General features: G+C 46.2%; 2 protein-coding genes across 5 annotated transcripts in view; one reads left to right on the top strand and one right to left on the bottom strand.

The window, feature by feature from the left end:
- NDUFAF7 (NADH:ubiquinone oxidoreductase complex assembly factor 7) overlaps positions 1-18,149 on the bottom strand; it is a 120,587-nt gene extending 102,438 nt beyond the window's left edge. For 2 of the 3 annotated variants that reach the window (XM_073560125.1, XM_073560126.1), the window contains exon 1: positions 18,017-18,149. In XM_073560125.1, coding sequence (XP_073416226.1) covers positions 18,017-18,074 — 58 coding nt within the window. In that variant the 5' untranslated portion in view covers positions 18,075-18,149. Of the gene's footprint in view, positions 1-3,472; positions 3,736-18,016 lie in introns of all 3 variants that reach the window. The other variant, XM_073560127.1, reaches the window with a different exon arrangement.
- A 10-nt stretch (positions 18,150-18,159) lies between these two features.
- The window catches only part of CEBPZ (CCAAT enhancer binding protein zeta), a 54,530-nt gene continuing 48,732 nt past the window's right edge, over positions 18,160-23,957 (top strand). For both annotated transcript variants that reach the window (XM_073560124.1, XM_073560123.1), the window contains exons 1-2: positions 18,160-18,408; positions 19,578-21,076. In XM_073560124.1, coding sequence (XP_073416225.1) covers positions 18,304-18,408; positions 19,578-21,076 — 1,604 coding nt within the window. In that variant the 5' untranslated portion in view covers positions 18,160-18,303. The remainder of the gene's footprint in view (positions 18,409-19,577; positions 21,077-23,957) is intronic.

The raw sequence follows: 23,957 nt of genomic DNA, 5'->3' as shown, positions 1-23,957 counted from the left end.
GTCTTCAGAGGACAATTTCGTTTCCCTTGGTCTTTTACGGGACCCTCCCTGGGATTCGGATTGTGAGGTATGAGGATTCAGTATCCAGGAGATGGATGCCTGGAAATCCTCTCTTATCATGGACCTCATGTCGGACAGCAATGTTTGTTCCTCACGGATGATCCTTCAAGTGCAGGGGTAACATAGATGTTTTTGCCAGGACTCTGGTAGCTTAGCGCTACAGTACATTTTTCAATTTTTCCTGACTTCTTGCTATCCTTCTTTGTGGTCGCCAAGACAGGTGTCCCCCCCAGAATACACAGAGTATATGCCATGTGTTTCTAAGTGAAGGGTAAGGGCTAAGGTGGTTGTATGCTTTTTGTAAGCTTATCCACATGCCCCTGGCTTTGCTCCAAGCCACTGTCTGTCTTTGTGGGATCCTCCATGTCAGAATTACTGGTATGCAGTACCAGCTTACCGTAGGGCAGCCTACACACGCACACAGGGACCCTATTTATACGATACCCATTCAGGTGTCTTTGCCGAATCCTCTTCCTGCAAACGCACGCTGGAACGCATCCCCCAGCCACAACTCGGAAGTTCTCTGCCCGGCCTGCAGACATGACGTCGCCGTGGAACGCATGCCGGCCGTGACCCGGAAGTGCCCCGGCCGGTCTGCAGAGATGAAGCATCTGGAAGTGGCCCTCAGGGCTTACAGCACGCCGGAGACAGACGTCTCAGCCGAGAGCCCCCAAGCAGGGGGAAGCGGCTCATTACCCAGGAGCAACGCTGCACTGAGGTAGGCTGAGGGACCCCCCCATCAGAGGGTGTCGGCCGCAGATCTCTTGGTGGCAGGAAGGTAAAGACTGGGCCCCCCGGTACAGCCAGGGATAGGAGCTTCCTTTCATTGTTCCGATCCTCAGTGGGACAGGAAAAACACTGAAGGGTGGAGATGGGAGGGTCCTTTTAACCTCTTGTTGTATCATGTCCCAATGAGGATAAGAAGGACATCATCCATGGTGCTGTCGGGATTGGTGAACTGGAAAATTATTTTAAAATCTGAAATGTGGCCTAATGAAATGTATATTCAGTAAATGCACTCAATACTTGGTCGGGGCTCCTTTGGCATTAATTACTGCATCAATGCGGCGTGGCATGGAGGCGATCAGCCTGTGGCACTGCTGAGGTGTAATGGAAGTCCAGGTTGCTTTGCTAGCAGCATTCAGGTCATCTGCATTGTTGGGTGTGGTGTCTCATCTTCCTCTTGACAATACCCCATAGATTCTCTATGGGGTCAAGGTCAGGTGAGTTGTCAAGAGGAAGATGAGAGACACAAGACCCAACAATGCAGACGAGCTGAATGCTGCTATCAAAGCAACCTGGGCTTCCATAACACCTCAGCAATGCAACAGGCTGATCGCCTGCATGCCACGCCGCATTGATGCAGTAATTGATGCCAAAGGAGCCCCGACGAAGTATTGAGTGCATTTACTGAACATACAATTCAGTAGGCCAATATTTCAGATTTTAAAATCATTTTTCAAGCTGGTGTTATAAAAGTATTCTAATTTACTGAGATAGTGACTTTTGGGTTTTCATTTACTGTAAGCCATAGTCATCAACATTAACAGAAATAAACATTTGAAAATAGATCACTCTGTTTGTAATGACTAATATGAGTTTCACTTTTTGTATTGAAGAACTGAAATAAATTACCATTTCATGATATTCTAATTTTGTGAGATGCATCTGTATGTGACCACTACAATCCAGGAAAAAGAGGAAGTATAAATAGCACTGTAGAAGGACATGCAGTTAGCTAAAAACAGCGTTTATTAAGTCAAATAAAATACATACTCACTGTATGGATCACAAAAGGTATACATAAATACAGTGTGCACAATGGAACCACCAACAAGGGTATCACATAGACAAAAGTGCAGGGAAAATGTTACTATCATATGATTTTATTCTGGTGCACTGAATAATTGTCTGCAAAACAGTACTGACAATATATAATGTATAGTTACACCAATGCTCCCCCCTTGAATATGAAAATATTAAGCAAAATCCCCAATAACATCATTTGTCATGTAGTATAGAATAATAATAAAAGGAAGAACTGCCAAATAACATTGCAAGTAGTAAGACACCAGCTAAATCTTCCCAAACTAGCTAGTGCATGGAAGAACTAGAGAAGACTGACAATGTGTAAGAATTATATATCTATCTTAATCCAAAAGTGCTAAGTGCAAACTGCAATAAGATAAAGATATTATATAGCCTAGTGGCAGTGCATAGAAGACAAGTCACGAAGTCAGAAAGTCTCCTACCATGGAAAAGACATATCGCTGTGTGGAAAAGTGCAAAAGCACAGCTGAAACAGTTAAATATACATGGCAGCTCAATGTGAATACCTGACCTGTAGGTGGCAGCCATCATTAATAGGCTGTTCAGACACTTTGCACCACACTTATCTGTGTGACTGATGTCCTATGCAAGCCTTATTTGTGTGCATTTTTTTCCACTAGGCAACCAGACCATGATGGGTTACTGGCTGTTCTCATCAGTGGTTTGCACCTGTGCTGCCCCAGCCTTTATCAATGGGGCTCTGCTGCATCCTGCTAGTGCATTAGTCAGGGTTTTGGCGAGTTACCTTTCAAATTTTTTCTTTTTTTCGGAATTTTTTCCTTATGTGCGCTGTTTAGATCTGACTTATGGCAGGACCTAACAGGTCAATGTAACTGACAGACCTGGAAGTCAATATCTGACCACCGAGTGCCATGTTAACCATCAGCTCCTCACAATTGTGTTGCTGGCGTAAGAGATGGAGACATCTACCTCTCATAACTCTCTGGATTTTGTGATCATAATTAATTGCGGCATCTGTGGGGTTAAATAGCCAGGGATGGTTCTGGCACCGGCCCTGGCTTATACAGCAGGAGGCTCGACTATCCATTTAGCCAAGTTCCGAGCAGTCATAATGCAGTGCTATGACGTAACTGTACAACAATTTGCAGGAACACCATCCTAGTCATGATGTACAGCTACCGTGGGTAAGGAAAGTATTCAGACCCCTTTTATATTTTTTACTCTGTTTCATTGACGCCATTTGGTAAAATTCAAAACAGTTCATTTTTTTCTCATTAATGTACACTCTGCACCCCATCTTGACTGAAAAAACAAATGTAGACATTTTTGCATATCTATAAAAAAAGAAAAAACTGAAATATTACATGGTCATAAGTATTCAGACCCTTGGCTCAGACACTCATTCGAGTCACATGCTGTCCATTTCCTTAGTGATCCTCCTTGAGATGGTTGTACATCTTCAATGGAGTCCAGCTGTGTTTAATTAAAGGTGATCGGTCACCTATTTTTTGGGCTATAAGCTGCTGGCACTGCCATCAGGGGCTTTTCTACAGCATTCTGTAATGCTGTAGATAAGCCCCTGATGTAACCTGAAAGAGAAGAAAATGGGAATTAGACCTACCGGTAATTCTGTTTCCTGTAGTCTCTCAGGACAGCACCATGGAGGTAGTCATTCCTTGACCTATAGCAGGACAGGATCACAGAGAGGTTAAAAGGCCCCTCCCACCTCCAGTGTTTTTTCAAAGTACCACCGAGGATGGATGGAAATGGTCTAAATGCGGCCTTACAAACGCGTATGTAAGACCCTTTAACGGCGCCATCCCAATCTTGAGCCACGATGACCTGATGATGAACAATCTGCCGGACGATCGATCCCATGCAAGCCTAAAGACAAACATAAGGGAGGGAAATAAGGGTGCTGTCCTGAGGGACTACAGGAAACAGTATTACCGGTAGGTCTAAGGGCCCTGTCACACATGGCGACGCACCAGCAATCCCGACAACGATATGACCTTGTCAGGATTGCTGGTGTGTCGCTACATGATCGCTGGTGAGCTGCCAAACAGGCAGCTTCACCAGCGATCAGCACCAGCGACACGCGGGTAACAAGTGCCGGACGTCGCTTAGTTACCCGCTGTGCATGTTAGAAAACAGCGTGCTGGTGCAGGAAGCTGGTAACCAAGGTAAACATTGGGTTTCTAAGCTCCCTGCACCAGCGGGCTGGTTTCTAACGTACACATTGGGTTTCTAAGCGCCTCTTAGAAACCCCATGTTTACCTTGGTTACCAGGCTCCAGCTCGCTGGTCTCCCGCCTGCCACACGCAGCGATACGTGCTGGCCAGCGGGAGACCAACAATCAAAAAAATGTCCAGGCTATTCGAGGACGATCAGTGATACCTGGCAAGGGGGCCGGTCGCTGATAGGTGTCACACACAGCGATCTCGCTGGTGAGATCGCTGTTGCGTCACAAAACTTGCAACTCAGCAGCGATCTCGCTAGCGAGATCGCTGTGTGTGACGGAGGCTTAATTCCCTTACGTCCCTCCGGACAGCACCATGGAGAATACCAAAGCAAAGGTCCCAGGGTGGGTACAGAAGCCCAAGGATCAAAGTCCTAGGTAAGAACCAGGCCAGATATAGAAATTATCTATAAGATGAGAAGAAATATAGATATCGAAAGGGATCTACAAAGGTAATCACCGTAGTGAGTGTCTGATATATGTCTATAATGGCCGATTTCAGTATGAATGTGGTAAACATGATCTGCAGTGGAAAGAAACCCGTTGTACCCCAATGCCACTAATGAACCGCAGTGAATTACAGATATTGTGATAGATACTTATGAACACCTTCGTCACAGAATAGGTTTAAAAACCTTATTGCCCAGCAAAAGGTATGGTGATAACCACAGCCACAATACAATGAGGACTGTACAGACCAGTAATTCGCTGTATGTGCCTAAAACACAGGATAGTTTCTTTGTCGGTCCTCCTGGGCTCGGCTTAAACCTTGGCTAGAGACCAGCTTACCATACTACAAGGAGACCTGCAGGCCAGAGACCCTGCACTGCTGGAAGATCAGAGCAATAACAGTACATAGAAAATAGCGGAGCATTGAGACGTATTTACCCTACTCATCCAGGAGATCATGTGTATTCTGAATCCTTTACATGTCTAAACCTCAAGAAAGGGCTGGATATTATTTGAAACTAAGGAAATACCCCATCTGGCAGGTAACATCTCCTGCCACTACCAACATTGGGCTTCTCATTAGAAGCATTGAAAGGGAAATGTGGATCCTCACTCCTGTTTTACTGATGTTAGACACAGAGAGTCTGGACTCTGGAATTGAGGAGAGTAAGTGATGTGTGTGTGGAGGAAGGGGTTTTGGTAAGAATCCTCTGACACAAGATATTATTTGAGACTGCCTCTATACAAGTCATTAGCCCAGACACTGTAAATGTGTCAACTTATTTATGTGTTATATCCTAAAGGTACTGTCACACTTAGCGATGCACCAGCGATCCCGACCAGCGATATGACGCGGTCAGGATCACTGGTGCATCGCTAAGTGGTCGCTAGTGAGCTGCCACACAGGCAGATCTCACCAGCGACATCGCAGGGGACAGGGTCGCTACTTACCTGTCACACTAGGCGATCCTGCGTCCTCCTGCCCGGCTCCACGCTCGTCTCTCCATAGGAAGCGACGCAGGAAGCTGACGACGAGAAACAGTCCAGGACGTTCTCGCGCGATCAGCGATTACCAGCGGGGGAGCGGGTCGTAGGCAAGTATCACACACAGCGATATCGCTAGCAATATCGCTATAACGTCACAAGTTATAGCGATATTGCTAGCGATATCGCTTAGTGTGACAGGCCCTTAAAAGGCAATCTTCTTAAAGATATTTATACCCCTGACTGCCATGGTGGGAGGAACCACACTCTACAACTAGAGGGAAGTAGGTTTCCTCCCATCACAGAGGAGATTGTCTACTGCGAGGCAGAGGGACTATGGGTTCTCAACTGCAAGAGTCATTGATACAGCTTCTTTTATCTTAGGAGCCCTGACTCCTGCAAGAGCAGCGAGTATGGGATCCTCTGCCACATGACGCAGAGCTGCTGATTCACCACCAGGTACAAAAAGTAGTGATGCCACCCCTGGCAAACATAATACCACGGATTTATGGGACAAAAATCTGTCTACCGGGTGTCTATCAAGGAAACTAGTCCGACTGCTCTATGTGGAGTCAGGAAGAATTGTTTTCTTCCACCTTATGGGATTTCCTGCACCCAGAATAGTATGTCCACTTAAAGGATGAATCCCAAAGACGTATGTCTCCCTTTAAAAGCTAACTATGAGAGAGACCTGCCTTTAGCACTCAGGGCAGTAACTCACTTGAGAGTTCTGTTCCAAATAGAAGAAATGCTAAGTTACTAGGCCAATTCAAGCATATCTGTTCGTCTGGCTAAGGCCAGTTGCAAAGAATGAAGCAACAGAAGCTGGATCTGGGTCCCGAAACACGAAGACCGGAGTGGGGGCCTGAAACAAAATGTGAAGTGGTAGGCCGACCATACAAGGTGCGGCCCACAACAAGGCACAAGTCAGAAGGTCTAAGCCAGAAGCCCACAGCCAGAGGCACAAAGACACAATGCCCGAGGTACTATGACCCATAAATGACACCTGAGGCCCAGAGGTACCAAAGCCTTATGATGCAATATGATACACGGAAGCCCTATGCTGTACAGAAGCATTATGACGCAATATGATGTGCCAAGACACTATGGGGCGCTATGAAGCAATATGATGCCTATAGGCACTATGAAGCCTTATGATGCAATATGATGCACCAAGGGACTATGAAGCCATATGATGCAGTATGATGCACAGAGACACTATAAAGCGCTATGATGCAATACGATGTACAAAGGCCCTATGCCGTATGATGTACAGAGGCACTATGAAGCCCCATGATGCCGTATGATGTACAGAGGCACTATGAAGCCCCATGATGCCGTATGATGTACAGAGGCACTATGAAGCCCCATGATGCCGTATGATGTACAGAGGCACTATGAAGCCCCATGATGCCGTATGATGTACAGAGGCACTATGAAGCCCCATGATGCCGTATGATGTACAGAGGCACTATGAAGCCCCATGATGCCGTATGATGTACAGAGGCACTATGAAGCCCCATGATGCCGTATGATGTACAGAGGCACTATGAAGCCCCATGATGCCGTATGATGTACAGAGGCACTATGCAGCCCCATGATGCACAAAGGAACTATGAAGCCATAGGATGTATAAAGGCACTATGAAGTAATATGATGCAGTATGATGTACAAAGGCACTATGAAGCCATATGATGCAGTATGATGCACAGAGACACTATAAAGCGCTATGATGCAATACGATGTACAAAGGCCCTATGCCGTATGATGTACAGAGGCACTATGAAGCCCCATGATGCCATATGATGTACAGAGGCACTATGCAGCCCCATGATGCCGTATGATGTACAGAGGCACTATGAAGCCCCATGATGCCGTATGATGTACAGAGGCACTATGAAGCCCCATGATGCCGTATGATGTACAGAGGCACTATGAAGCCCCATGATGCCGTATGATGTACAGAGGCACTATGCAGCCCCATGATGCACAAAGGAACTATGAAGCCATAGGATGTACAAAGGCACTATGAAGTAATATGATGCAGTATGATGTACAAAGGCACTATGAAGCCATATGATGCAGTACGAAGTACAAAGGTACTATGAAGCCATATGATGCACAGAGGTACTATGAAGCACAATGATGCAATACGATGCACAATGATGCAATATGATGCACAGCGGCACCATGATGCACAGCGGCACCATGATGCACAGCGGCACCATGATGCACAGCGGCACCATGATGCACAGCGGCACCATGATGCACAGCGGCACCATGATTCACAGCGGCACCATGATTCACAGCGGCACCATGATTCACAGCGGCACTGTGATGCAATATGATGCAATAAGTTGCCCAAAGGCACTATGATATAATACGATGCACAGACTATGGCCATGCTTGAAGGTGTCAAACGAGAGACCAGGCCCACAGTTACATCCAAGAGAGCAATCAGAGGATCCGGATAAACCTCCGCTCTGAATAGTACATCTCAATTGTCAGACTGGCTCCATCTGAAGGAGCTAATTAATGAGCCGCAGCTGGAGGGCAGTCTTCCTGGAGACCATGTGCTGCATTCCACCATGTGTCCAGCCATAAGGCTCTGTGCAGACATGGCCTGCAACTAACTGAGGTCACATTATGAGATGCAGCTTGGACATATGGGCCTTACTATAGCCTAGAGGTCCAAGGCCTAGCTGCTTATATGTGAAGACACATCTCCGCACATGAGGCTCTAGGCCCAGCTTTGGCACCAAGGCATGAGGCTAGTATCAGCCCAGAGGCCCAGGCCATAAACACGATATTCCAACGTGCACTCGCCTGTGCTGGCTCCACACCTGCTAGAAAGACAGGGGGAGCTGGTAACGCCGAGAGCCTACCCTGGAGGGAAGTGGCGTCCGGTCAGGAATGTTGTATTACTGCCAATGATTTCCTCTCCTGTGCCCCACGAGATCCAGGAAACGAGCCTGTTGCCTGTCTCGTTCTGCACTTTCGCGTTCCGCCGTGGAACGCACACCAACCTTATGCTGACGTCACCAGAGGCACGACGGCCTTCTCCACCGCGTGACTTCCAGAAGTAGTGGTGTTTTGCCGGCCGGCGTCCGAGACGAGAACTTCCCACCCAGGAGCACGTCCGCTCGACTGGTCTTTGGGGCAGAGGGACTCCCCACCGGGGAGTGTCGGCTCTGGGCCACTTGACAGGGGAAAGGATTGGACGCGCCGCACGATCCCCGAGTCCATCATGCAGGCTGGCTGCTGGCTGAGGAACTTCTCCAAGAGGTGTCAGCCACGGTCCGCTTGACAGGGGGGAAGAGAAGGCTAAGACTTCCAATCCCCGAGACATCTGGTACAGCGATTGATGGCTGAGGGACCTCTACCCAGAGAGGAATCAGCCCCGGACTACCTGCCAGGAGGAATTGAAAGCCGTAAAATGTCCACAGGCTACCTTCACTCTAGGAGCAACCTCTCATACAACCGTCCCCTGCTGGGACAGGAAAAACACTGGAGGGTGGAGGTGGGAGGGGCCTTTTAACCGCTCTGTGATCCTGTTCCGCTATAGGTCAAAGAATGACTACCTCCATGGTGCTGTCCAGAGGGACGTAAGTGAAAAACGAGTTAGATTATACACACCCAGGGGCGGTCCGGGTCTGGAGGGTGTCGCGGTCCAGTCCGGCGCCTACCAACTTGTAGCGATGACGTCCTCTTCTTTGCTTCTCGGCACATGCGCACTGCTCTGCCCTGTTGAGGGCAGAGCAGAGTACTGCAGTACGCAGGCGCCGGAAGAGGTCCAGCGCCTGCGCACTGCAGTACTCTGCCCTCAACAGGGCAGCGCAGTGTGCCTGCGCCGGAGCCACGACGGGAAGCGAAGAAGAGGCCATCACCGCTAGAAGATGGGAGGCGCCGGACCTGAACCGGACCGCCCCTGGGTGAGTATAATCGAAATACTTTTTCTTCTCTTTCAGGTTACATCGGGGGGCTTATCTACAGCATTACAGAATGCTGTAGATAGCCCCTGATGGCGGTGGCCGCATCTCATACCCCAAAAAATAGGTGACAGATTCCCGTTAAACGGATAGGACTTGATTTGTAAAGGCACACGCCTATCTATGTAAGACCTCACAGCTCACAGTGCATGTCAAACCAAATGAGGATCATGAAGTCAAAGGAACTGGCAAAGGAGCTCAGACAGAATTATGGCAAGTTGCAGATATTGACAAGGTTACAAAAGAATTTCTGCAGTACTCAAAGTTCCTAAGAACACAGTGGCCTCCATAATCCTTAAAGGGAAAAAGTTTGGGACCACTAGATGTGTTCCTAGACCTGGCTGTCCAGTCAAACTGAGCAATCGTGGGAGAAGAGCCTTGGTGAGAGAGGTAAAGAAGAACCCCAAGATCACTGTGGCTGAGCTCCACAGATGCAGTATGAAGATGGGAGAAAGTTCCACAAAGTCAAAATCACTGCAGCCCTCCACCAGTCGGGCCTTTATGACAGAGTGGCCCGACAGAAAACTCTCCTCAGTGGCAGACATATGAAAGTCTGCATAGAGTTTACAAAAAAAAAAAAACACAACAAAAAGAAAACGCATGAAGGACTCCCAGACTGTGAGAAATAAGATTCTCTGGTCTCATCAGATGAAGATAGAACTTTTTGGAGATAATTTTAAGCGGTATGTGTGGAGAAAACCAGGCACTGCTCATCATCTGCCCAATACAATCCCAACAGTGAAACATGGAGGTGGTAGCATCTTACTATGGGGGTGTTTTTCAGCTGCAGGGACAAGACTGGTTGCCATTGAAGGAAACATGAATGCGGCCAAGTACAGAGATGTCCTGAATGAATACCTCTTCCAGAGTGCTCTGAACCTCAGACTTGGCCAAAGGTTCACCTTCAAACAAGACAATGACCCTAAGCTCACAGCTAAAATAACAAAGGAGTGGTTTCAGAACAACTCTATGACCATTCTTGTCTGGCCCAGCAAGAGCCCTGACCTAAACCCAATTGAGCATCTCTGGAGAGTCCTGAAACTGGCTGTCCACCAACGTTCACCATCTAACCTGAAAGAACTGGAGAGTATCTGCAAGGAAGAATGGCAGAGGATCCCCAAATCCAGGTGTGAAAAACTTGTTGCATGTTACGGCGGCGGAACACGCTTAAAAAAATATAAATAAAGCGTGTTCGCCGCCCGGGGTCCACCATGCGGCAGATGTAATAAACGCTGCTGAAAAGGCAGAGCACCAGGACGTTAATGTGCACAGGGAAGGACTGCACCTGATGCACAAAAGCAAGCTCTGTTGGAACTCACAGAGTCGCACACAAGAACACAAACACGCTGAGTCTGTATATACTGCACAGATAATCAGCGGCACACGTGCGGTAGACAGAGATTGGGGTAGCTAGAGACGTCACTACCACCAAATGGACTTACCGTGACTAGACGTGTGCACGGCATCGCAGCTGCGGACGCCCAAAACGGCTGCAAGCGCAATTAGCAGGCGCAATGCAAGACGCTGGCTGCTGTAAAAGGTGGAGCTTGAGCGCTGGCGCTAGCGCGCACACTGGCTATGTCCCAATCACTCACACATTCGTATTATCAGAGGGAAGGGGTTTCATAATAAGTCATTCACCAGTCCAAGCATCCATCACCATACACACAGCAGCAAGTATAGAAAATACTAGCGCATGGCATAGCGGCCATGCGCACTTTTTATAGCGTACAGGACCTGCCAGAAATCTCCAGAGCCCCGAGCAGAACCAATGAAATCAGGAGCAGGACCTGAGCACCTGACTTCTGAACTCCAATGAGAGCTCGTCCCGTGAGCATGCTCAGAAGCTGGAACAAAGGACTTAGCCTCTGGAGACAAATGTGAGAATCTGGGTTGCTGCATAAGCATAGAGGGACACAGATTCCTAACAGCATCATTCCCAAGAAGACTCATGGCTGTACTAGCTCAAAAGGTGCTTCTACTCACTACTAAGCAAAGGGTCTGAATACTTAAGACCATGTGATGTTTCAGTTTTTCTTTTTTTTAATAAAATAGCAAAAATTCTAAATTTCTGCTTTTTTCAGTCAAGATGGGGTGCAGAGTGTACATTGATGAGAAAAAAATGAACTTTTTTGAATTTACCAAATGGCTGCAATGAAACAAAGAGTGAAAAATTTAAAGGGGTCTGAATACTTTCTGTACCTACTGTATATAATCCATTACATATGCCTGCAGGAGGGTTTTTTTTTCCCCCCAAGATACGTATAATGTAAATTAGGGGGCAGGTCTGTGAGGTATCAGTGACCTGTCAGAAGCCATACAGATGAATACCTAATACCTCAGAGCACCACATGAAGACCCCCACCACAGGCTGCCCCGAAGCATGAGCATATCATTAACAAAAAACTGAAAAGATTAAGCAAAAACCACAAGACGGATTTCAACAACCAAGGTATCATTTTAATCAGTATTACAGCGTCGACCTGACACTGTCTGTAGGTTACTGTGCACAATGCTGCTGACAGGTTCCCTTTAACCCCTTTACCCCCAAGGGTGGCTTGCATGTTAATGACCAGGCCAATTTTTACAATTTATGAGGTAATAACTCTGGAACGCCTCCATGGATCCTGGTGATTCTGACACTGTTGTCTCATGACATATTGTACTTCATGATAGGGGTAAAATTTCTTTGATATGACTTGCATTTATTTGTGAAAAAAATGGAAATTTAGCAAAAATTTCGCAAATTTTCCAATTTTGAATTTTCATGCCCTTAAAACAGAAATATGTCACACCAAATAGTCAATAAATAACATTTCCCATATGTTTACTTTACATCAGCACAATTTTGGAACCAAATTTTTTTTTGTTAGGAGGTTATAAGGGTTAAAAGTTGACCAGCGATTTCTCATTTTACAACACCATTTTTTTTAGGGACCACATCACATTTGAAGTAACTTGGAAGGGTCTACCCAAAATACCGAAAAGTGACGCCATTCTAAAAACTGTACCCCTTAAGGTGCTCAAAACCACATTCAAGATGTTTATTAACCCTTCAGGTGCTTCACAGGAATTTTGGAATGTTTAAAAAAATGAACATTTTCACAGAAGTTTATAACGTAGAGCCGCAAAAATAAAAAAAATCATTTTTTTTTCACAAAAATGATCTTTTCAAACCCAATTTTTTATTTACCCAAGGGTAACAGGAGAAATTGGACACTAAAAGTTGTTGTGTAATTTGTCCTGAATAGGCTGAGCAGAGTTTGACTTTTTCAACGCAGGATTGGCTGGAATTGAGATCAGACGCCATGTTGCGTTTGGAGAGCCCCTGATGTGCCCAAACAGTGGAAACCCCCCCAATTCTAACTCCAACAGTAACCCCAACACACCCCTAACCTTAATCCCAACCATAGCCACAAACCTAACCCTAACACAGCCCTAACCCTAATCCCAACAGTAACTCTAACCCAAACTTTAGCCCTATCCCTAACGGGAAAATGGAAATACATTTATTTTGTATTATTATTTTTCCCTAACAAAGGCTGCATTTACACTTACCACATTTTTTGCGGTCCAATATTGCAGGCTGTATCGCCATATTTTTTGTGGAGTACAGCAATAATAACGGGCCGCAAAAAAGTTTGTGGATCGCTGTTTTTTTTTCCAATACTATGGAAATAGTATTGAAAAAAAAAAAACTGGCGTTCCGCAAAACCGGAACTGACGGCACGCCGCAAAAACAAACTTCCGTTTGTTTTTGCAGCCCCACTGATTTACAATGGGGACAGTGTCCGTACGCCATATAACAGATCGAGCAAGCTCGATCTTTTATCACGGCTGCAAAAACGGCCCTCACGGCCGAACGGCACATGGCGCACCATGGACTTTTTGCAGGCCCATAGAAAACTATTGGGGATGAAAAATCGGCCGGCAAAAATACAATCAGTGTAAAAGCAGCCTAAGGGAGTGATAAAGTGGGGTTGATTTGCTATGAATAGCGGGTTTTTATAACGAGTGTTTATGTTTGGCAGCTGTCACACACTAAAAAACGCTTTTTATTGCAAAATAATAATCTTTATTTTTATATAGGGCTAACATATTCCACAGCGCTTTACAGTTTGCACACATTATCATCACTGTCCCCGATGGGGCTCACAATATAAATTCCCTATCAGTATGTCTTTGGAATGTGGGAGGAAACCCACGCATGTTGTCCTTGGTGGGATTCGAACCCAGGACTCCAGCGCTGCAAGGCTGCAGTGCTATCCACTGAGCCACCGAGCTGCCCAAAAAAATTGTAAAAAAATTGTATTCGCATCACCATATTTTGACAGCGCTGCACGAAGTTGCACAATGACCTGAGAGACTTCCTTGCCATCACTGCGCGAATCACAGGAAGTCTCTCAGCAGTGGAGACCCGGATGTCGTCGTGACGACATCGGGTCTCCATGGCAGCCATCGGGACCCCGCGTCATGCCGCGGGGTCTCCGATCCAAAGGCAGAGGGGCTTTCACAGTTGACAGCCCCTCTGCCTGCTCCCGGAACGATGTGATCATGTTTGATCGCAGTGTGCTGGGGGTTAAAGTGCCGGGAGCGGTCTTAATCTGCACACGCACCGCCCATTGCCTTCACTAGCAAGATGTTTTGAGCTGCGGCGATTTGTATTCTCTTCGGTTCGCTTCCGTTCTGGTCCTTTGCACACAGTGTTTGCGCCGAAGAGAAGACATACAGTAGATTGCCGCTGCTCAAAACATCTTGCTAGTGAAGGCGCAATATTTAAAATAGAAGGAAGGTTACTGATGGATTAGTGACTGGTCATTTAAACAGGAGAATGAATAAGGGACCAGAGCACAAAGTTAAGACCCTGCCCAAATGCACAAAGATATCATTAAAGCCGTTGAAGCGTCTGATCAACACAAAACGGCCGTTGTCCTCCGCTGGCATCCATGTACTACTTGCATGGAGTAAAGAAAGGATTGTTTTACTGCATCATGGCGTGCCACTAAGTTTTTTTCCTCTTTGGCTTGGACTTTGTGCGACGCTGATCGTTTTAGGCGTTGCACCTGGGATTTTTCAAGCCGTACACTGCTGGTCCACCGAGTAAGTTTCAAAAGGTATATTTTAGGTTGTTTGGTGCTGGTTTTTCTCATTTTTCACTATCATTAACCCCTTAATGACCAGAGCTTTTTTCGATTTTTCGTATTCGTTTTTCGCCCCCCTTCTTTCCAGAGCCATAACTTTTTTATTTTTCCGTCTATTTGGCCATGTGAGGGCTTATTTTTTGCGGGGCGAGTTGTACTTTTAAATGACTCCATTGGTTTTACCATGTCGAAATTGCAAAAAAAAGTGCAATCCCACACTTGTTTTTTGCTTGGCTTTTTTGCTAGGTTCACTAGATGCTAAATCTGAACTGCCATTATGATTCTCCAGGTCATTACGAGTTCATAGACACCAAACATGTCTATGTGCTCTGTTATCTAAGTGGTGAAAACAAATTCCAAAGTTTGCTAAAAAAAAAAAAAAAATTGCACCATTTTCCGAGACCCGTAGCGTCTCCATTTTTCATGATCTGGGGTCGGGTGAGGGCTTATTTTTTCCGTGCCGGGCTGACATTTTTAATGATACCACTTTTGTGCAGATACGTTCTTTTGATCGCCCGTTATTGCATTTTAATGCAATATCTTGGCAACCAAAAAAACGTAATTCTGGCGTTTTGAATTTTTTTCTCGCTACGCCGTTTAGCGATCGGGTTAACGCTTTTTTTTAATTGATCGGGCGATTCTGAACGCGGCGATACCGAATATGTGTATGTGGGATTTTTTTTTTACTGCTTTATTTTGATTGGGGCGAAAGAGGGGGTGATTTGAACTTTTAGGTTTTTTAATTTTTTTTTTATTTTTAAACTTTTTTTTATTTTTTTTACTTTTGGCATGCTTTAATAGCCTCCATAGAAGGCTAGAAGCATGCGCAACCCGATCGGCTCTGCTACATATGGGCGATGAGGAGATCGCCCATATGTAGCAAATTTACTCCTGTGCTTTCAGCGCCGACCACTGGGTGGCGCTGAAAGCCATATGCCTGGAACAACCATAGAGGTCTCAGAGACCTCTGGTTGTCCAGGCAACATGACACCGAACCCCGATCACATGACGGGGGTTGGCGATGAGGTCATTTCCGGCCCGGCGGCCGGAAATGCTATTTAAATGCCCGCTGTCAGCTTTGACAGCGGGATTTAACTAGTTAATAGGCGCAGGTGGCGAGTCTGGTGCCATATTCATGTACTTACTGATGGTAGTTCTAGTGATCTAATATGGTTACTGATAATGGATCTGGTGCCGTATTTATGTACCATAGACGGCTCTGGTGTTCTATTTATATACTAAAAATGATTTAGGTTTCACATTAATGTACTGATGACGGTTCTGGTGATGAACACAGCACCAGAACCATTATGAAAAGTTACCAGAACCACCAACAGTACAGGAATATGAACCATCAGTTTTGTTGCAAACTGTATTTGTCACATGATGGACAAAAGCAATCCATCATCCATATCCCTTTCTCTAACGGGGTCTGTTTAGTTTCCACCAGCAACATGACGGACACCTGATTGGAAAACAAACTGCCCCTACTCTAGATAAGGTGTATTTGTTTCCGTCTTTGGGTCTGAAAATTAAGGGGGTTTTACACATAGCGATATCGCTAGCAATATCGCTAAAGCATCACCGATTTTGTGACGCAGCAGCGATATTGCTAGTGATATCGCTATGTGTGATACTTACCTCCGATCGGCTCCCCCGCTGGCTATCGATGATCGCGCGAGATCGGCCGGCTCCATTTCTCGTCAGGCGCTTCCTGCTGACGAGCGACGCGTGGATGCAGGCGGGAGGACATCAGGATCGCCTCGTCTGAAAGGTAAGTAGCGACCCCCGACTGCTGTATCGCTGCTGCATCGCTGTGAGATCTGCCTGTGTGGCAGCTCACTAGCGACCATTTAGCAATGCACCAGCGATCCTGACCAGGTCGTATCATTGTCGGGATCGCTAGTGCATCGCTAAATGTAAAGGGGCCTTTACAATATAGGATGTCAGGGATGAATAGCGCTATTGTGTAAGGCTGTGTGCACACGCTGCGGATTGGGGTGCGGATTTGGCCGCGCGGACTTTGTAAAATCCGCAGGTAAATCTGCAGGTCAAAAGACCTGCGGTTTTACATCTCCACAATGGAGGAGATGGCAAACCGCAGCGGAATCCGCAGAAAGAATTGACATGTCATTTCTTTCTGCGGTTTCAAAACCGCAGGAAAACCGCACAGTCTGCACTGCGGTTTTTAATAGCCATAGGATATTATAGTACTATACACCGCAGCAAAAACTGCTGCGGATCCGCAGCGGCCAAATCCGCAGCGGAACCACAGCAGAATCCGCAGCGTGTGCACACACCCTAAGGCTGTGTGCCCACGATGCGATTTTTCAGCGTTTTGCCGCGGTTTTCGGCGCAAAAACGTTTAAAAATCGTGTACAGAACCCCCCATGCATTCCTATGGCATTCCGCACATGCTGTGCTAATGCTGCGCTATTTCCGCGGCGGAATCGCATCGCGGAAAAAATCACAGCATGCTCATTCTTTTGTGCGGAATCGCAGAGAATTGCCGCGATTCCGCACCCATAGGAATGCATGAGAATCGCTTATTTCCCGCATGTGGCTTTGCCCACCATGCGGGAAGTTAAGTATCTCATGTGCGGATGGTATCCACGGTGTGGAGGAGAGGAGACTGTCCTCCAGGCCCTGGGTACCATACCCCTGTAAAAAAAGGAATAAAAACTCGGGGTATATTTACCTTCCGGCGTCACACGCAGCATTCCCGGCCTCAGCGTTCCCAGTAATGCCTTGCGGCAAGGCCCTGTGATGACGTAGTCTCGCGAGATCGCTATAGTAACGCGAGACCAACGTCATCACAGGTCTCGCAAGGCATTACTGGGAATGCTGAGGCCCGGGATGGCAGCGCGGGACGTCGGAAGGTAAATATACCCCGATTTATTTTTTTATCATTTTTAACATTTTATCTTTTACTATTGATGCCGTATAGACGGCCTCAATAGTAACAACCTGGTCACACTTGTCAAACACTATGTTTGACAAGTGTGACCAACCTGTCAATCACTTTCCAAGCGATGCTTCAAATCGCTTGGAAAGTGCTTGAATATCGCACACGAAAATCGCGGCAAAATCGAGATCATAATCGCGGTGAAATCGCGCTGAAAAAAACACGCGATTTCTGGGAAGGAGTCCGGTTTTCAGGGTCCGGATTTAAACGCTACGTGGGCCCATAGCCTAAATGGTCCGCAGGCTGCTGAGCCCCCCGTCCTGCTGCTCAGCTCTATGAGGGCAGCACCGGCACTGAGCAGCCCACTACAGACAATCTGCTATGGTGGCGCTAAGTAAGCACGCCTCATCTGTAACTGCTGAGGAACTAGTAGTCCCAGCATGCACCATCAATTTACCGGCCCGCGCGTGCTGCGCTCCTCTTCCACACTGCCGTAAGCTGGCGACCACACTCATGCTGCAAAGCCTCAGTGGCACCGCGCCTGCGCTGCGTCCGGAAGTGGCCAGCCTCACGTGACTGAGGGGCGTGTCTCCGGCAGGTCCTGCAGTGCACACTTCGCTCCCACCTGGTGCGGAGTCCTCTGTGGGTGTAGGGCGCTTCCCACACCACGTGCATCCTCCCAGACGGCTGTGACTTCCGGTGCCGCCAGCTCCACGCTGTGCTGCCTTCTCCGCGAGTGACGAGATGCGGGACGGCATGGATGTGGGCCGGGAGTGGGACGCAGACGAGGCGGCCTCTGGAGAAGATGGCTTCTCGCTGGAGGAGGTGCTGCGGTTAGGTGGCACTAAGGTACGGCTGGTACACCAGCATGGCGCCCTCAGGCAGGTGGGCAGGCTTCTGAGCCTGACATCACCCATGGGATACCTGACCGCCATCTCTGCACATCCCCCATGTGCATAGAGTGGGGAGAGAGTGGGTCCTGTCCCCCTGCTCTGGCCAGGTCATAGGGGGCCTTTCACCTGCCGATATCCCCGACTCCGCTTCTGACTAACCTGACGTGTGCGCCCTGTTCCAGTGATGGCACCACTCCGGGTCGCTGCTGGCCAGTGGCTACAGATCGTGCACTTGGCCAGTCACCCCTACCCCATACACATCAGCTGCTCGGCCCACTTTCATCTAATGGATACGGGAGCCGTCACGCTTTGTGATGTCTTCCAAATACAGGTAAACCGCTGCCCACGTGCAATGCTCCGGTGCGCCCCTCGGCGGTTTAAAAAGAGAACAAAATATTTAATGTCTTTATCTGGAATACTGCATTCTACCGTGATTTGTGCTCTGTGTATACAAAGAATTCCCCTAGTGGTGGCTGCGCTCTGTGGCATCCATTACATGTGTATTTCAGAGCGTATGCGTGCACACAGAAAAAGCCTTACAGTTCTCAGAGCAGCACCAATGTCAACCAGAACAAGACGCAGATTCATTAGAAGACTAATGGTCCCCACACCTCAGATGGCGGACAGTCGAATCTGTCGCTGCTTCCCACAGATGTGTTCCTTATGGGGACAGTGACTTCTCTCCCGTAAGGGAAACATAAGGTTTTTCTTAATACAAACTGCCTGCTCCTTATTTCCCCTGGCATCATCTTGTTTGGGATTGACCACACAAGATGGTTAGTGAGTCCCTCTGACACTGGCCATGTTTAGGCTTATGTGACTGCTCTTTACACACAGTCTATAGTCGGGATGCAAGGCAACCGCCCTCTGACAGTTCGGCCACCTTTTCTAAAATGGAGACTGAGAGGGGACACCGGCAGTGGTGAAGGAGGGCAGCGCTCTTGTGCTAAGGGAATGCTTTTGTTTTTCCCCTCTTTACACCCTCATGGGCCCCTTTAAGACGCTGACGAAGAGGGTGTCCTTTTTGGCCTTCATCAGGGTGAGGAGACTGAAATCCATGCATGTGTTTCATTCATGCTGATCACTTTAGGCATTTAACACATTATCTTTTTCCTTTCTATTTAGCAAGATTTTATAATGCTTGCTGGCTTGGAAGACACCGGTGAAATAGTGGATGGTGGCAAGAAAGGTGAAATTGATGATTTAGAAGAAGGTGAATTGAAGGCATTTGTGGAAAAACTTGGCTTCCAAAAAATTAGCCAAGTATTTACCGACCAGAGTGACGGTTCTACTAAACTTGAAGAAAAGGAAAAGAAAATCTCTACTAAAGATAAGAACAAGACCAATAAAGTCAAAAAGAAAACAACTGAAACCCAAAATGTGAAAGGTAAAGAGGATAAAGGAAAAGCTAAAGTCTCAGCAACAGGCAGCAATTTGACCAGCACTGCAGCAAAACACAAGGGGAAGCCTGTCTTTGAGTTCACTGCGCGATCAACTCTGCTTCTTAAACCAGGTGGAAAGTGGTATGACCATGAGTATACTGCAGAGTATACAGTGCAGCCACAAAACGAAGATGATGTAAAAAAATACAAAGCTTTGGCTGAGAAACTATATGAACATGAGGTAAACCTGTATAAAAATAAGAAGGAGCTTCAGAAAGGGGCCAACACTGTCTGGATGAAAACCGTTGTTACAACGGGCACATTAGCGGACAGAATGGCTGCCATGACTGTTCTTATCCAGGATGCGCCTGTTCACACTTTACAGTTTGTCGAAAACCTGGTAAATTTGGCAAGGAAAAAGGGCAGCAAGCGACAAAACATTATGTCATTAGATACTTGTAAGGATTTGCTCCAGTCTGACCTTTTGCCTGACAACCGCAAGCTTCACATGTTTGTCCAGCACCCGTTTGATAAACTTGAAGAGCTTTCCAGTGGTAACAGAGATGCCAGGGACCGCCGCCTGATATTGTGGTATTTTGAAGAACAGCTGAAGCAGCACGTGGCAGAGTTTGTCAAGGTGTTAGAAACCCTTACTCATGACAGTTTGATTGCAACTAAGGCCAAATCTCTGAATGTCATTTATGAACTTCTCTGTAATAAACCTGAAGAGGAGAAAACCCTTTTGGTCTTGTTAGTTAATAAACTTGGGGACCCCCAGTACAGAGTGGCCACCAAAGCATCCTACCTTCTGGAGATGCTGCTGAATGAACATCCAAACATGAAAGTGGTTGTGTGTCTAGAAGTGGAAAGACTTTTGTATCGACCGAATATCAGCGAGAAAGCCCAGTACTATGGCATCTGCTTTTTGAATCAGATTATTTTTTCTCATGAGGAATCTGACTTGGCAAACCAGCTCATTACAGTTTATTTTTCCTTTTTTCGAGCTTGCATAAAGAAAAAAGAAATTGACTCCAAAATTTTGAGGGCCTTGTTGACTGGGGTTAACAGAGCCTATCCCTATGCTGAAATAGGAAGTGAAAAAGTGAATGAGCAACTGGAAACCCTGTTCAGAATACTGCATGTTGTGAAGTTCAACACAGGGGTGCAGATCCTGATGCTTCTGTTCCAAGTCATGGATTCGCAGCAGACTGTGTCTAATAGATACTTTGCTGCTTTGTATAGGTAAGCAAAACAACTCCATGTGGCAACTTTATATCTGACTTGTGTTTTTATCTTTTTTTTTTTTTTCAATAAAAATCTCAGCATTGAGAAGAGACCACTCCTAGCTAATTGTTATAGCCAAAAAAGTCCAGAAGAGACCTCTAGTAAAGCCATGTAATTGAACAATTTGGATCCCCAAAATTCCATTTGCTGTTTTGTTTAGGTACTATTTGCCAGCAAGGTTATACAATCTTTCCATAGTTTGCATCATTTATTTTCAGATTGAATGTTTTCCTGTTGTTCCTTGTTAATTTTCATAGTAAAGGCCCCGTCACACACAGCGAGATCGCTGATTTTGTGATGCAACAGCGATCTCGCTGTGTGTGGCACGTATCAGCGACCGGCCCCCCCGCCAGGTATCTCTGATCGTGCAGGAATGTTCTGGGCCATTTTTTGATCGTTGGTCTCCCGATGGCCAGCACACATCGCGTGTGGCAGCGGGAGACCAACGATCTCCCAGCGCTGTAAGCAGACGCTGGAAACTGGTATCCAAACTAAATATCGGGTAACTAAGCGCGCGCGTCACTTAGTTACCCGCTGTGTACCTTGGATACCTGCGTGCTGGCGCTGGGAGCTGGTATCCAAGGTAAATATCGGCTAACTAAGTGATGCACGGCGCTTAGTTACCCCATATTTACCTTGGCTACCAGCACGCAGGTATCCAATGTACACAGTGATGCACCAGCGATCCTGATAAGGTCGAATTGTTGTCAGGATCGCTGGTGCATCGTTTAGTGTGACGGCACCCTTAGTGTACATAAAAGGAGGGATGTTCAGACTGGCAAACCTCAAACTTGCCGTTTCTCTGCCAGTGTCCCAAAAAGTCAAATGTATGGCAGAGGTCTGTTCGCGCAGACGTATGCTATAATTAATACTTTTCTGGTGTAAGTTTGTCATTCTATGCAGATCTTACCCAAAAGTAGCAATTGTCACAAATATGGCTCGTCTCACTTCTTATTAACTGAAAGCTGGCTTAGCGGGTGCTGTGCCATCATTTTGTTTATTAATGAAGAAAAATATATTTTTCAGGCACTTTATTGTGGACACGGGAACCATGGGTTAAAGGACTACTGAATAAAGCCATCCCCATATGCCTCATAGTAGATGTCTTGTTGCTGAGAAATCCTCTTTTATCACTTTGTATAAATTACCTCTTCCAGGCTATGGGGAGGATGTTGCCTGGAAGATAACTCTGCCTCCAGAGCTTATTTTACATAAAGGGAGAGTTTCCAATGTGATGTGTAATGGCTGCTCTCTTGATCTCACCTTCAGAGCTGTGTGTGATTATAACTGACACATCTGCAGGATCCTCTCAGCTTCCAGCTCACAGGCAGACGGGGCTGCAATATTGTTACAATACAGCAGAGCTCAGAGAGAAGCAAAAAATGTTTGCAAGAAGACAAAGTACTTTTCTCCTGTTCTGTGTTACTTGTCTCACTCTGATAACTCCTCCTTCGTGTAAAATATTCTCTGGAGGCAGAGTTATCTTCCAGGCACCATCCTTCCCAGAGCCTGGAAGAGGTCACTTCTATAAAGTGATAAAAGATGATTTAATAACAAGGCATCTGATATGAGGCATACAGGTAGGACTTTTTCAGCTGTCTAACCTGTATGCCCATATTTATAGGTCAAATGTGATGACATATTCCCTTTAAGTACCAAACATATTCATTTTGTTACGTTGATTAAAAATAATACATGGTTATATTTTTGTCTGGCCTTAAAGATTGTGCCTGATAGTGTTAGTAATAATGCCTGCAATATGGTTCTGTGTTTGAAATTGATATTAGATGGCTGAGCATGTGCAGTCAATCATTATTCTTCTATCACCGTAGATGCGCTCTACTGTAAAATTGGATGAATTTGTCCAAGCTGGCTCTCCTAGTGCAATAAAATGCCAGGGGGCAGTATGTGCAGAGCTGGCTTGCACACATGAATCTAATTTTACAGTTGAGCACATCTATAGTGACTAAACAATAGTTGACTACACTCAAAAATTCAGAATTTTCTTTATAAATGTAAATATGGTGCCACATTCCCTTTTAAACCCATTAATGAACTTTTCTGAAAGGAGTTGTTTGGTCACAACATATTGATGACCTTTTCATATAATATGATGTAAATTTAATTTGGAGGGTGTCCGACATTGCAAATGCATTAAACAGCTACTCTGTGCAGCTCTGCTCCATTCAATGGATTTACGGCTGACCTTTATTGCTAATAACAGTTTATCTGTGAGGGTACTGGTGATCAAAAACCCACTGCTGTGATAATAATGACCTATTCTGTGTGTAGATTATTGGGTTTTCTGGACAGACCATGCTCTTTAATGTCTTCTCCAGAATTGGTGAGGCCTAGCTGATATTTCATAATGTACCTACTTATAAACTAAAAGTTTACTAATCTCCTTGGCAAGCCCAATATGTATTTGTTCATAGTCATTGGACATGAAAAGGTGGTAATGTATGATCTCACTGATTCTGTGAACGGGGGTCACCAAGTCCTCTGTGTAAATGAATCAGTAGTGCACCTGCGTAACCTTCACTTCATTCACTCGCCCTTCACTATGCTTATAAGACCCATAGATCTCAGCAGCACCAGCATATACACTTCACGTTCCAATTCTCCCTAATAGAAAAAGTCTGGCACATTGAATTTTAACATGCGATCCTTGTGTTTTCATGGAGAATAGGACCAGGTAGATGTGTTTGGCAGCTGCTAGCTCCCCAAAGACCGTTCTGGTGGGTTGTTCAAACAGGAGTGCCCTCTTCCCCACCATTCTTGGGATAAGTGTGGTCAGATACACATCTAGCATTTGTCACTTCTTCAGTGAAGAGACTCC

The sequence above is a fragment of the Dendrobates tinctorius genome, unplaced genomic scaffold (assembly GCF_039654945.1).
Source record: "Dendrobates tinctorius isolate UK_male_01 unplaced genomic scaffold, ASM3965494v1 ptg000293l, whole genome shotgun sequence".
Classification (NCBI taxonomy): Eukaryota; Metazoa; Chordata; class Amphibia; order Anura; family Dendrobatidae; genus Dendrobates; species Dendrobates tinctorius.
This window is presented reverse-complemented; position numbering and strand designations above follow the sequence as displayed.